The sequence below is a fragment of the Cataglyphis hispanica genome, chromosome 2, assembly GCF_021464435.1.
Source record: "Cataglyphis hispanica isolate Lineage 1 chromosome 2, ULB_Chis1_1.0, whole genome shotgun sequence".
NCBI lineage: Eukaryota > Metazoa > Arthropoda > Insecta > Hymenoptera > Formicidae > Cataglyphis > Cataglyphis hispanica.
The window spans coordinates 6,418,063-6,431,487 of NC_065955.1; the positions used below are offsets into that span (position 1 = coordinate 6,418,063).

The following is a 13,425-nucleotide window of genomic DNA, read 5'->3' on the forward strand; positions in this document are numbered from 1 at the left end:
GAAATTTGATATTTTCCACTGATAGAAAGGTTACTTATTAATATTTTTTAAATTTTCTTGTATTATTATAGGGAGATGAAATTACACCTCTTTTGGAGGAATTTAACTTCGTAGAGAAAAATATAAGAGTTTATGAAAGAATATGAGTTTTTATGAAAGATCTTTCTTAATTTTCGACAAAGAATCATCTTCTAAAATTTTTCGCACATACTTAGAAATACCCTGTATATGTAAAATTATAGTAATGTAACAAAATTGTTACAAAACATTTTTAAAACAATATCCTCTCGCTTCGTCTCGCAAAGTCACAGTTTTTCATTCAATTTTTCTCGAGAGCTGACAAAATGATCGTTCAAGTCGACCGGAAATGCTTTAAAAAGTTCCGCTCGAACAACTTTGGCGAGACGCCGGCAATTAAACTTTTTCGCCATCTCGCGACAACGAAAATTGGAAATTTGTGTTTTCGCTACGACAATCTACCAGCGTTTGCAAAATTTTATCAATTAAAATATCGTTAACGTCCGTATATCGCTTAATTGAGATGCTCGTTATAAAGCGTACTACTCCGGCGAATTTTTTCTTGTTCTATATTAGTTTGATACTTCCATTGAGAATATAACAAGTCTAGTATCGATTTTTATCGCAATTAGAATATATTAAAAATTGCAGTGCTATTAAATGGCACACATTTTGATAATTTTTCATATTATTACTAAAAACGGGATATTGATTTGATTTTGATAAGAATATAACAAAAGAATATTGTAATAAAAACATGTTATATAATTTTTAGGACGATTAAAATATAATGATTAATTGTTTTAAGTTTATTTTTGATTTACTTGATTCATTAAAGCTATTTGAAAATATATTATTTATTAAATTTATACAATCAAAAAATATATGAACTTTTTCTTTGTTGAAATTTGTTAAAGAAAAGATTTTGCGAAAACTGAATTAATATTGGATTTCATAAATTTGAGTCCATAATAAAGAATCAATGAGCATAGAGAAAGTGATTTATTAATTAAAGTTTTTATAGACGTAAAATTTATTGGCATATACAATGAGAAAGATTGAAAATATTGCCTCTCAATGTTTTTCTAAATAGTATTAAAATGATTTTATCAAATAAAATGCAAAAAATTAAGTATAAAGCGAGATAGAGTGAGACGGAGAGAGAAAAAGTATTTTCCAACATAAAATATTTTGTAGCTCTACCAAAACACATTGATGATATAAAATTCTAAACCAATGTTACATTATGTGCTACTGAATCAGAGATTACAGATCATCAAATTTGAATGTAGGAAATGTGAATGTTTCCGTAACGGAAAATATGTATATCGAGCCATTTTCCAAAATTTTATAGCAACATAGGGATGTACAGGGGTTAATAGAATGGCACGAAATTTAAGTGTCGGCGGAATAGGGGAAGGGGACGTAGCACGGCATCACGTAAATCATAGCGATTGTCGGTGTCTGTATGCGTGTTCTGTGTGTGAATTATAACAGTGGCCGCGCGAGCGCTCGGATGCGTGAGCCTGCGTTCGTTAATAGGTTTGCACGTGCGTGTCCCTAAATGTAATACCGATTTTATCTATCCCCTTGTCTACGCGGACCGGTCGACCGGCCGGTGAACGAGGGTGGCGGCGGCGGCCAGACAGTTTGGTACTGGTTGCTCGGTTGCGATTCCGGCAACCGAAACTGCGAAATCGTTCGGCCGATTGATCAGCAATCGTTAAAAGCAATCGGGTAAAACGTCGTGTGTATTTACAAAAAAAAAAAAGAGTTATCGATGATGCTGCATCGCACGTTTCCGCCACCGTGTTGCAGGAGATAATCGAATCCGAGTAATTTCGCTTCGCTAATGAGGGACTGCCATGTAACTGCGACGCGATAAAATAGTGCGGCGCGTGTTGTAAACAACGCGATACGATAATACCCTGCGGAGGATATTTTATCCTGTGGTTATCTTTTCGCAGAATAATTGAATATTAACGTTATCGCGACATTATATTGCAATTACGACGGTTCCACGATATAATCCACGATGGTTCGGATTATAAAATGTAATGAAATGCACACGATGCACATTCTATACAGTCAATTACATATGACATGCGTGATATAATATCCAATATTTAATATTTATATACGATGTGCGATACAATTTGATTTTCCTCGACATGTATTATGTTTTATACAATTTTGAGTGAAATATTTTATTAATAACTATGCTTGTAATACAAATCTGTTTTCTAAATATACAGCCAGTCCCAACGCAATTGAACTATAACTTTTATTTATATAACTTTGAAACTAAGAAAATGAAATGCGTGTTTATTATTTAAATGAATGAATAAAAAATAATTTTTTTTTATGTTGATATTGATTTCTATTGATTCTCCTCATTATTTTCCTCATCATTTTATAAAAATGTTAAAACAAGATTTGCAAAAGAAATTTATAAGATTATTTTATACTTTATGATACAATATAGTAATAATACATGAAATTTTTAATTGATTATTTTGTACTTTATTATATAATATAGTAATAATATATGAAATTTTTAATTGATATTTTCTGCTGAAAAAAATTTAACTTGATACGAATTGACTGCAAAAATACATATAAAAAATTTAAAGTTTTAGTAAGCAAAATTTAAAGTCAATAAAGTTCAGTAAAAATTTTAATAAACAAAATTTATAAATTAATTAAATAATTATAAAATTTAATATATATATATATTACATTTTTTATTAAAAATAATAAAATATTGTATTATTGTATAATTATATTTGATATTATATCTTGGCTTATATATTTAAATCGTGAAGTTTGAACATGTTATTACATTTTATAATTTTGTATTTTCGACTTTTTTGCTATGACGATAAGTTATAATGCTTGATAGCATAATCAGAAATTACGTATTTTTACTAGAACATATCAGAACGCGCTATATTATAAAGTAACTTGATTTTTCCATTAGTAAATCGCGGCAAACGCAAAAGAAATATCACACGCTGAAGCTGATTGTTGAAACCCAATTTTTCGATCACGTGTTGTTTCAGTTCCTCTTCTGTCACCTATGAGATAATAATGTAATGTTTTTAATATAAATAATGTTTGATTTTATAAGAAAATTTCACTTTATAAAAAAGGAATTATTGAAACCTCTGATTTAGGTATGCTTCTAATAAACGCTATTGTATATTTATTATCATCTTGGTCATATATAAAAATTACAGAGGCTTCAAATACTGCCCTATGATCATATAATACTGCTTCGAACTCTTTTGAAGAAATTTCTTCTTCACTTTGGTATTTGAGGACTTGATTTATTCGCTTGTCGACAAAAATATCGCCATCTTGATCATAATAACCCAAATCTCCGGTTTTGAGCCAGCCTAAAAAGCAAAATACCTCTATATACAAATCTGTTTAACTTTTTTATACACATTGTTTTTTTTTTCGTTAATAACTTAAAATATGTAGGCCATATAATATACAATCATAATTAAATATTAATTAATATAATAAAAGAAAATGTAACTAACCATCAAGAAGATCTTGATTTTTCATCATATAGGGAGAAATGCAGCAAATCTCACCATATTCTCCTGGACCTAATTTTTGTGGATTTAAAGGGTGTATATTGATGATCTTTAATTGAACATTTGCATTCACATAACCACTGGATCTGATTTTTCCTGGTTTTCGCTGATAAGCTATGATGCCTGTTTTAGTAAGACCTGAAATAACACAAGATTCATTGAGGTTAAATGTTATATCGCTATTAAATATTATATGAGCCTTTCTCATTATAATTGAAACAGATGTAAATATATACTGTACGCTTGAAGAATAGCAGCTTGAGGTAGCAATGATTGGAGATCTTCATGAATTTTGTATGAATAATCTGCTGAACCGCTGAATATCACTTTCTTTAAAGAAGAAAGATCATAATATTTTTCAAAATGACTATACTTAATTAATTGATGGCACATACTAGTTTCAAGAAATGCCCACGTTACCTAAAATAAATAAATATTCATATTTCATATTTTATATATTACTTAAATATTTTATATACATATACAAATATTTTCTATACATATTCAAAGAAAAATTGAAATATCTATAATCGATACCTTATACTTTTGTATCATTTCACACGTTAAATTTGATTCGAAGTGCGATTTAATTCTGATTATTTTTACGTGCAAAAGAATAGCCTGAATAGTTATAAATATGCCATTGATAAAACATAAGAATTCGAACAATATAGCGATATCATTTTTACGCATATGAGGTGCGTGCTGATCTGATGGAGCCATGAAAGCTAAGTGAGGAACTTGTACAGGTACGAGAAAAGCATTTGAGCCTGTAGTACAAACAATTTTATCGCAGTTGACTTCACATTTATCACTTTTGCACAAGAAAAAGTTTCAATGCCAACATTACTGCAGTAGTCAAGAACTTCTTGCAAATTTACTATATCATCTTCAATTATTGTATTTTTATTTTTAACCGAAAAAAGTATGATATATTTTGGCATGTTTATGCCTTTGAGAATTTTTAACTGTTTCGTATAGTACTTAACTGTCATACAAAACTTTTCGTCGATAAAGATCATAGCCGGCCTAACTTGCTCCAAAAAGTAACTAATATTCTCTATGAATGATAAATTAAATTATTAATAAATACTCGATTATGAAAATAAAGTGTAAAAATTATTATGTGGAGAAAAATATAATATACCTTCGAAAATATAATGATCCAACGGACTAACAACAGCGCCGATATATAAAGCCGCCAGAAAAGGTATATAAACATTTAATTGATTGTTTGTGCATATCATTATTACATCATTGGATTGAATACCCAATTCTTGCATCCATGATGCACATTTCACGCTTCTTTCTCTCATGTCTTCAAATGTATTTTCTTCTTCCGTTCTTCCGCATCCACCTACAAAAAAATATTTTTTGTTAACAATATTATCTTTTGTTTAATAAGTTTATATAATATTATATTGTTAATTAATAGATATTTGTATTGTATGTATGTGTTATATACATATATTTTTAGGAAGAAATGAAGATGTTTTGTAAAATGTATTACCTGGCCAACAAAATCCAGGTTAGACGTAAAGGATTTTAAAATAAAATCCCCAATATTTGTACAATTTTGTGTTCTTTCATCTAAATCTAAAGTTTTTGATCCTATTATAATATTGTCTCTTATACAAAATGTATAACTAAAGTTAGATGCGGCCTAAAATTATACCCAATAGATGATTAAGGTTCTTTTTTTCGGCAATTCTATAAAGTAATTTTTATTACAGCATTTATCATTTATTATCGTTTATTATGCATATTTGATATAATGTACGCACACAAATACGCACCATATTGCCAATGATATTAAATCTTTCTTCTCACTTTAGTATTTTATTGGATACAAAGTGTTGAAAATTTAGACTTTAATTTCACTTTACCTCACTTTACTTCCAAGATAATAGCGCTACTTGTGTTATTAAACACACTGCGTGACTAAGCTTTAATGTATAGATATAATACTTGTTTATTTTTACGAAATAACCTCAAGAATATAGAAGAAAATTGATCAATATTATACGGAAATCAGATTAATCAGATTAAGACAAAATTGAGGATCTAAGAGCTACTATTAAATAAATAATATATGTGGGTGTATAATAATTGTGAATATAATCTTTGAAATTAATCAAACATCACATATGTAATCGCGATTAATGATATTAATTGTTAATCGATATAAAATTAATCGTATTATTTATTTAATTAACACTTAATCATTGTATAAAATCACAATTTTTTAAATCAAAATTAATGTAACTAATTAATGTAACTAAGTATTAATTATGGTTTAAAAAGTCGTGTCTTTATGCAACGATTAAGATTAAATTATATTTAAATTTAATTGTTGCATAAAATTGTATATTTAAATTTAATTGGTTTTTGAAATTAATACATCTAACGGGTGAATACATTCTAATCTGAGCATATTATTTGTTAAATCTTTTAATATTACACTTTTTATTACTTTATGTAATTTATGTTTATTACAGTACTTGTACATATATAAAACTATTTTATATACATATATATATTATAACAACTGTTTGTTGTTATTTTATGACATCAAGAGTAGAAAAAAAGCAGAATTATTTTGCCCTGAGAAAATCGTTATGTAGATTCGCGACAGCTTTGTAAAAATAAAAAGAAATCATAATACATGTGATATATAATTAACATAAATATAATGCTGTAATATATCAAATACTAATTTCTTTTTTGCCGAATAGAAAAGAAAAAGATTTTTGCATCAAATCTTTTAGCTAATAATTTTAAAATTGAATCATTATAAGCGAAATATCATTTATACAAAATAATGAAAATAATTCTTTGAGATTTTGTATTTTGCATAGTTACGAAAATTTCTCAGAACAAAAATAATTATTTTTTCAAAATTACTTAGAAATTGTTGATATTTTCTGCTGATTTTAATACTTTAATGGATAAAAAAATATATTTAAAATATCATAAAGTTTTATTAAATAAAATTTGTTATACATTGCTACTTTACATATAAGATTGCATAATTTTTGACATTGGAATCTAATATAAAATTTTTACATTACGTATAATTTTTTCATTTCGCTCCAAGATTTCAATCAAATTTGCTTATGTCTACACAACATTGTATAAAATATTAAATTTTTTATTTTTGATAAGAAATATTTTACGTTAATTATAAACTTTAGTACATACATATCTTTTTATTAAAACTGCTAAATTGCATTATTGTATAATTATTGTACAATTATTTTATTATATAATTTAATATTACATCTTGATTCATGTATTTAAATAATGATTTGAACATGTTTTATAATTTTGTATTTGTCTTTGTAATTGTCAGATTATTTTGTTGCTGTAGATAGATCATAAGTTATAATGCTCTGTTGACAGATTAATCAGAAATTATGTACTTTCATAAAATATGTTACGGGCCATTTTATAAAGTAACTTGCGATTAATTTTTCCATTAGAAAAGCGTGGCAGATAAGGAAGGAATATCACATTCCGAAGCTCATTGTTGCTAGAATCTTTTGTCACAAGTTGTTTCAGTTCCATTTCTGTCACCTACAACATAATAACATAAATCTTTTTGTACAAGTAATGCTAATTGACTTTATAAAAAGCGAATTATTTTAACCTCTATTCCAGACATCTTTGTAACAAACGCTATTACATATTTATCATTATTATGGCTCGGTACATATATTATAACGGCTTCAAACACCTCTGGATAATTATATAATATATTTTCGAATATTGTTGGTGACAATTGATTATTTTTCACCTCAAGAAAATACTTTATTCGCTCGATGATATATATATTGCCATCTTCATCGTAATAACCGATATCTCCGGTTTTGAACCAGATTGAAATGAGTAACTTGTTCGAATCTGTATAAATTGGTATAAAATTTTTACACAATTTTTCTTTTTTCATTATCAATAACTTGAAATGTATAGGTCATATAATATATAATCTTAATTAAATATTATTAATTAAGAAAAATTGTAACTAACTAGAAAAATCGTCAAGTTCTTGACCTCCCATCATGTAAGGAGAAATGCAGCAAATCTCACCATACATGTTTGGACCTAATAATTGATCTGGAGAGTTTAAAGAGATGAACTTTAATTGAACATCAGCACTCACATAACCACTGGATTCGATTTTCCCTGATTCTCGCTGATAAGCGATGATGCCTGTTTCAGTCAAACCTGAAATAACATAAGATTCATTGATGTTAAATATTATATCATTATTATGTACTAAATATTATATATATATATCAGCTTTTAATTAGAATTGTAACAACAATAAGCAACAGTATACATACTGTATGCTTGAAGAATAGAAGTCTTAGGTAGCCACGCTTTAAGTTCTTCGTGAACTTTGTATGACTGGATTGTCGAACCGGTGAATACAATTGTCCTTAGAGAGGACACATCATATTTTTTACGATCATAAGACTTATCGTTAATTAAATGGTAGCACATACTAGTTTCAAGAAACGCCCATGTTACCTAAGATAAAAAATATTTTATATTTTTTATATTATGTAAACATTTTGTATTCTATATATATTTAAAAAAAGAATTTAAATATTCATACAATACCTTGAATTTTTCTATTAGGATACATGCTACTTCTGCATCAAACTGTATTTTAATCCTGATTATTGTTACTTGTAGAAGAATAGCCTGAATAGTTATGAATATGCCATTGATAAAACACAAGGATTCGAACAACAGAGCGATATCATTTTTAAGCATATTGGGTGCTTGTTGATCTGATGGAGCCATGAAAGCTAAATGAGGAATTTTTACAAGTTCGGGAAAAGCAGTTGTGCCTGAAGTAAACAATATCATCGCAGTTGACTTCATATTTACCACTTTTGCACAGGAAAAATGTTTAACACTTATTATATCGTAGTAGTCATTAATAATTTTTTCTAGAGTTGATAAATTATTATATTTATTTAATAAATCTTTATTTTTAATTTCATGAAAAGCAATGATTGTTGGGTTTGGTATGTTTTTAAGAAGATTTAATTGATTCGCGGAACGATAAGCTATCTCATAAAACTTTTCATCAATAAAGAGCATAACTGGCTTAACTTGTTCCAAAAAATAACTTAAATTGTCTATAAATAATAAATTAAATTAATTTATTAGTAAATAAATAAATAGTATGAAAATTAAGCGGAGACAAATAATTTACCTTCGGCAAAATACTGATCCAATGGACTAACAATAGCACCGATGTATAAAGCCGCCAGAAACGGTACATAAGCGTCTAAATGATTGTTTGTGCATATCATTATTACATCATTGGGTTGAACACCCAATTTTTGCATCCATAATGCACATTTCACACTCTTCCCTCTCATGTCTTCAAACGTATTTACTTCTTTCGTTATGGCATTCACCTGCGAGAAAATATTGTTTTATTATATAATAATATTACACTTTTCGTTTAATAAATTTATGTAATTTTACATTGTTAATGAATAAATATATGTATTGTGTACAGGCATATCTATAAAAAGCGAACAAGTTTAGTTACTAAAACGTGTTACCTGGCCAATAAAATTCGAGTTAGACTCGAAGGATTTTAAAATTAGTTCCCCAATATTTATACAATTTTTTTCATCTAGATTCAAAGTTTCCTGTCCTATTAAAATATTGTTTTTTATATAAAATGTATCATTTTTTTTCCTAGAAGTTTCCTAAAATTATACACGATTAGTAACGCTATCATTTTTATAGACTTTATAAAGTAATTTTTATTACATTGTTCATGATTTATCGTTATGATTATATCATTTATTATTTATATAACATACGCACGTACATTCACTCATGGTATACTCACCATATTGCCAATGATATTAACTCTTTCTTCAGCTTTTCGTAATTATATTATTGAATTAAAAATGTTGAAATTTTATTCTCAATTTATTTCTATCCAAAGTAATAGCACTATTTGTGTTACAATGAATACTGCGTGTCTGACAATAAGCTATAATGTCAGCGTAATATTTATCTATTTTTACGAAATAATCTCAAGGTTATAGAAGAAAAACGATCAATATCTTACTCAGAGACGCGAGTTAGACTTATGACAAAATAAAGTTGAGAGTTTATTAAATACATAATATGTATATACATATATACATACATATACATATACATTATATATATATATATATATGTATATATATATAATTATAAATGTAAAATTGCCACATGCTCGTGAAAATATCGATAAACCATAAAAAGAGAATGATCCATTCTTTTTTTAGAATTTTTTAAATACTTTTAAATTAGTTTTTGCTGATTTTAACATAACACTTTTACGGATTGAAAAGATTTAAATTTAAGGTATCATAAAGTACTGAACGAAATTTATTGTAGGCAATATTCAACTGCACATATAAGAACGCTTAATTGTTGATGTAGGAATATAATATAAAATTTATCAATTTTCTGTGTTAAGTATAATTTTCTTATTTTAAATTGTTTCAAGGCTGCATCAATCAAGTTTGTTTGGAATTACACATTGTGCAATATTTTATAAAATATAAAATTTTTATTTTCAATGAAAAGTATTTTACGCTAATTATAAAATTTAATACACATGCATTACATTTTTTATTGAAAGTGTTAAAATATATCATATTATCGTATAATTTGATACATGCATCTTGGCTTACATATTTAAGTAATAATGTTCGAATGTTTTATAATTTTGTATTTATCTTTCCGGCTATCTTTTTGCTACAGACAAATCTTAAGTTATAATACTTTGTTGACAGATTAATTATCAAGTACATATCTCTTCCAAAATATATCAGAACGCGCTATATCATAAAGTAACTTGCGATTAATTTTTCCATTAGACAAATGCGGTAAATGAGGAAGAAATATCACATTTCGAAGCATATTGTAGCAATCCAAATTTGTTATCACAAACTGTTTCAATTCCATTTCTGTCACCTACAAGATAATAATGTAAATCTTTTTGCAAATAATGCTAGTTGATTTGATGAGAAGCGAATTATTCAAACCTCTTGTCCAAACATCAGCGCAACAAACGCTATTGGGTATTTATCTTTATCAGAGCCTTGTATAAAGGTTACAGCGACTTCAAACACCGCCTTATGCCTTTGTAATATTCTTTCAATTATAGTTGATAAAATTAGATATGCTTCATTGGTTGATTTGCTCAATGACAATGAGAAACATTGGTCGATTCGCTCGAGGACGAATATTTCGTGATCTTCATCGTAATAACCAAAATCTCCGGTTCTGATCCATGTTGAAACATATTTTTCTGTACAAATCCATATAAACTTTTTATACACAATGTATTTTATCACACTACTTAGCTTAAAGCTAAGTGTAAGTTATATAATATAATGTCATAATTAAAAATTATTAATTAAATGAAAATATAACTAACTATTAAATTCGTAAAGCTTTTCATCTATCATATAAGGTGACATGCAACAAATTTCACCTAAGACGTTTGGACCTTCTGCCCTTTCTTGATCTAAAATTTTTAAAGAGATCTTTAATTGAACATTTGGACTCACATGACCACTTGATCCGGGTTTCCCTAAATGTCGCTGATAAGCAATGATGCCTGTTTCAGTCAGACCTAAAATAATATCAGACTCATTGATATTAAATGTTACATTGTTATTAAATATCATATTGCTATTAGATATTATATCAGTTTTTCATTATAATTGTATATATAAACATACTATATGCTTGAAAGATAGAAGCATCAGAAAGCAATGCTTTCAAGCCAATATGAATTATATCTGAATTGACTGTTGAACCGCTGAATATAACTCTTTTTAAAGAGGAGACATCATGTTTTCCAATCTCGCAAGTCTTAATTAATTGATTGCACATACTTGTTTCAAGAAACATCCACGTTACCTAAGATAAAAAAAATATTTCATATTTTATATTATACGTATATTATGTAAATATTTTATATTCTATACATATTTAAAGAAAAATTTAAATATCAATACCTTGTACTTTTCTATTATTTTACATGTTATTCCTGCATCAAACTGTGACTTAATCCTGATTATTGTTACTTGTAGAAGAATAGCCTGAATAGTTATGAATATGCCATTGATAAAACACAAGGATTCGAATAATAACGCAATATCATTTTTAAGCATATGAGGTGCGTGCTGATCTGATGGAGCCATGAAAGCTGCATGAGAGATTTTTATACATTTGGGAAAATCAGTTGTGCCTGAAGTAAATAATATCATCGCAATTGTCATATCTGTTACATTTGCACAAGAGTAAAGTTCAGTTTCGGTCAGATTGTAGTTATAATTGAGAATTGTTTCCAGAGTTAGTAAGGATTTATTTCTACTTAATAAATCTATATTTTTATCGGGAAAAACTATGATTTTTGGGTATGGTATGTTTCTGAAAAATTTTAATTGATTCTTAGAATGAAAAGCAGTCATATAAAATTTCTCATCGATGAAGAGCATAGCTGGTTTAACTTGTTCCAAAAAATAACTTAAATTGTCTATAAATAATAAATTAAATTAAATTATTAGTAAATAAATAAATAGTATGAAAATTAAGCGGAGACAAATAATTTACCTTCGACAAAATACTGATCCAATGGACTAACAACAGCACCGATGTATAAAGCCGCCAGAAACGGTACATAAGCGTCTAATTGATTGTTTGTGCATACCATTATTACATCATTGGGTAGAATACCCGATCTTTTCATCCATAATGCACATTTCACGCTCTTCTCTCTCATTTCTTGAAATGTATTTGCTTCTTCTGTCTCCGCATCTACCTGCGAGACAATATTTTTTATTACTTACTAATATTAAGTCTTTTGTTTAATAAGTATATAAAATTTTATATTGTTAATTAATTAATATCTGTATTGTGTAAACATATTTGTAAGAACGAAACAAATTTTGTTATAAAACGTGTTACCTGGCCAATGAAATTTGGGTTAGACATAAAAGATTTTAAAATTAGATCTCCAATATTTATACAATTTTGTGTATAATGTACGTCCAAAGTTTTCAATCCCATTAAAATATTGGTTGACGTGAATGTATAATTTATGGTGGATGTATCCTAAAATTGTACACAATAGATCAGTATCGCTCCCTATCTTTTGTAAATTTTAAAATAATATTTATTATATTGTTTATCATTTATTATAGTTTATTATTTATATAATATACGCATATATAATATACACAAATACGCACCATTATTGTTAATGATATTTAACTTTCTTTATCTTTTAATGATATTTAACTTTCTTCAGCTTTTCGTAATATTTTATTGGATTATAAATGTCGAAATTTCATCTTTATTCGAGGTAACAGCGCTATTTGTGTTACACTGAATACTGAGTGATTAAGCTTTAATGTCAATATAATATTTATTTATTTTTACACAATAACATCAAGATTATAAAAGAAAAACAATCAATATCTTATCCAATGACGTGACTTATGACAAATTATTGAGTTTATTTATTAAATAGTTAATATATGTGTAATAATTATAGATATAAAACCATTATATGTTTGTAAAATATTGATCAAATATAAAAAAGAATAATTTTTGCAGTATTGTGAATGATAAGAAATTTGCGCGATAGTTATTTTTTTAGATAGATATTGTCACAATTGTTATTTTTTTTTCTGTCAAGTAAAAGAAAGAAGGAAAAATTGTGTCGGATTTTGGAATTAATAATAGATTTGAAAGC

General features: G+C 27.1%; 3 protein-coding genes across 5 annotated transcripts; all 3 read right to left on the reverse strand.

Moving 5' to 3' along the window:
- Positions 1-2,945: 2,945 nt before the first annotated feature.
- On the reverse strand, positions 2,946-3,591 carry LOC126856973 (uncharacterized). Its single transcript, XM_050606028.1, has 3 exons — positions 3,567-3,591; positions 3,256-3,416; positions 2,946-3,095 (listed from the first exon to the last, which is right to left on the reverse strand). The coding sequence occupies exons 1-3, from the start codon at positions 3,589-3,591 to the stop codon at positions 2,946-2,948; spliced, it is 336 nt and encodes a 111-aa protein (XP_050461985.1).
- A 3,128-nt stretch (positions 3,592-6,719) lies between these two features.
- On the reverse strand, positions 6,720-9,732 carry LOC126858959 (uncharacterized). Of its 2 annotated transcripts, none has more exons than XM_050609736.1 (8): positions 9,508-9,732; positions 9,212-9,361; positions 8,854-9,061; positions 8,250-8,482; positions 7,970-8,156; positions 7,653-7,850; positions 7,273-7,526; positions 6,720-7,199 (listed from the first exon to the last, which is right to left on the reverse strand). In XM_050609736.1, the coding sequence occupies exons 1-8, from the start codon at positions 9,508-9,510 to the stop codon at positions 7,038-7,040; spliced, it is 1,395 nt and encodes a 464-aa protein (XP_050465693.1). In that variant the 5' UTR covers positions 9,511-9,732; the 3' UTR covers positions 6,720-7,037. The 2 variants fall into 2 exon arrangements, with proteins under 2 accessions (XP_050465693.1, XP_050465692.1); XM_050609735.1 differs by having other exon boundaries at positions 8,250-8,776.
- A 408-nt stretch (positions 9,733-10,140) lies between these two features.
- On the reverse strand, positions 10,141-13,050 carry LOC126858956 (uncharacterized). Of its 2 annotated transcripts, none has more exons than XM_050609728.1 (8): positions 12,920-13,050; positions 12,636-12,782; positions 12,282-12,489; positions 11,684-11,916; positions 11,405-11,585; positions 11,098-11,295; positions 10,703-10,968; positions 10,141-10,631 (listed from the first exon to the last, which is right to left on the reverse strand). In XM_050609728.1, exons 1-8 carry the CDS (start codon positions 12,920-12,922, stop codon positions 10,452-10,454), a joined length of 1,416 nt encoding a protein of 471 aa, XP_050465685.1. In that variant the 5' UTR covers positions 12,923-13,050; the 3' UTR covers positions 10,141-10,451. The 2 variants fall into 2 exon arrangements, with proteins under 2 accessions (XP_050465685.1, XP_050465684.1); XM_050609727.1 differs by having other exon boundaries at positions 11,684-12,204.
- Positions 13,051-13,425: the final 375 nt, after the last annotated feature.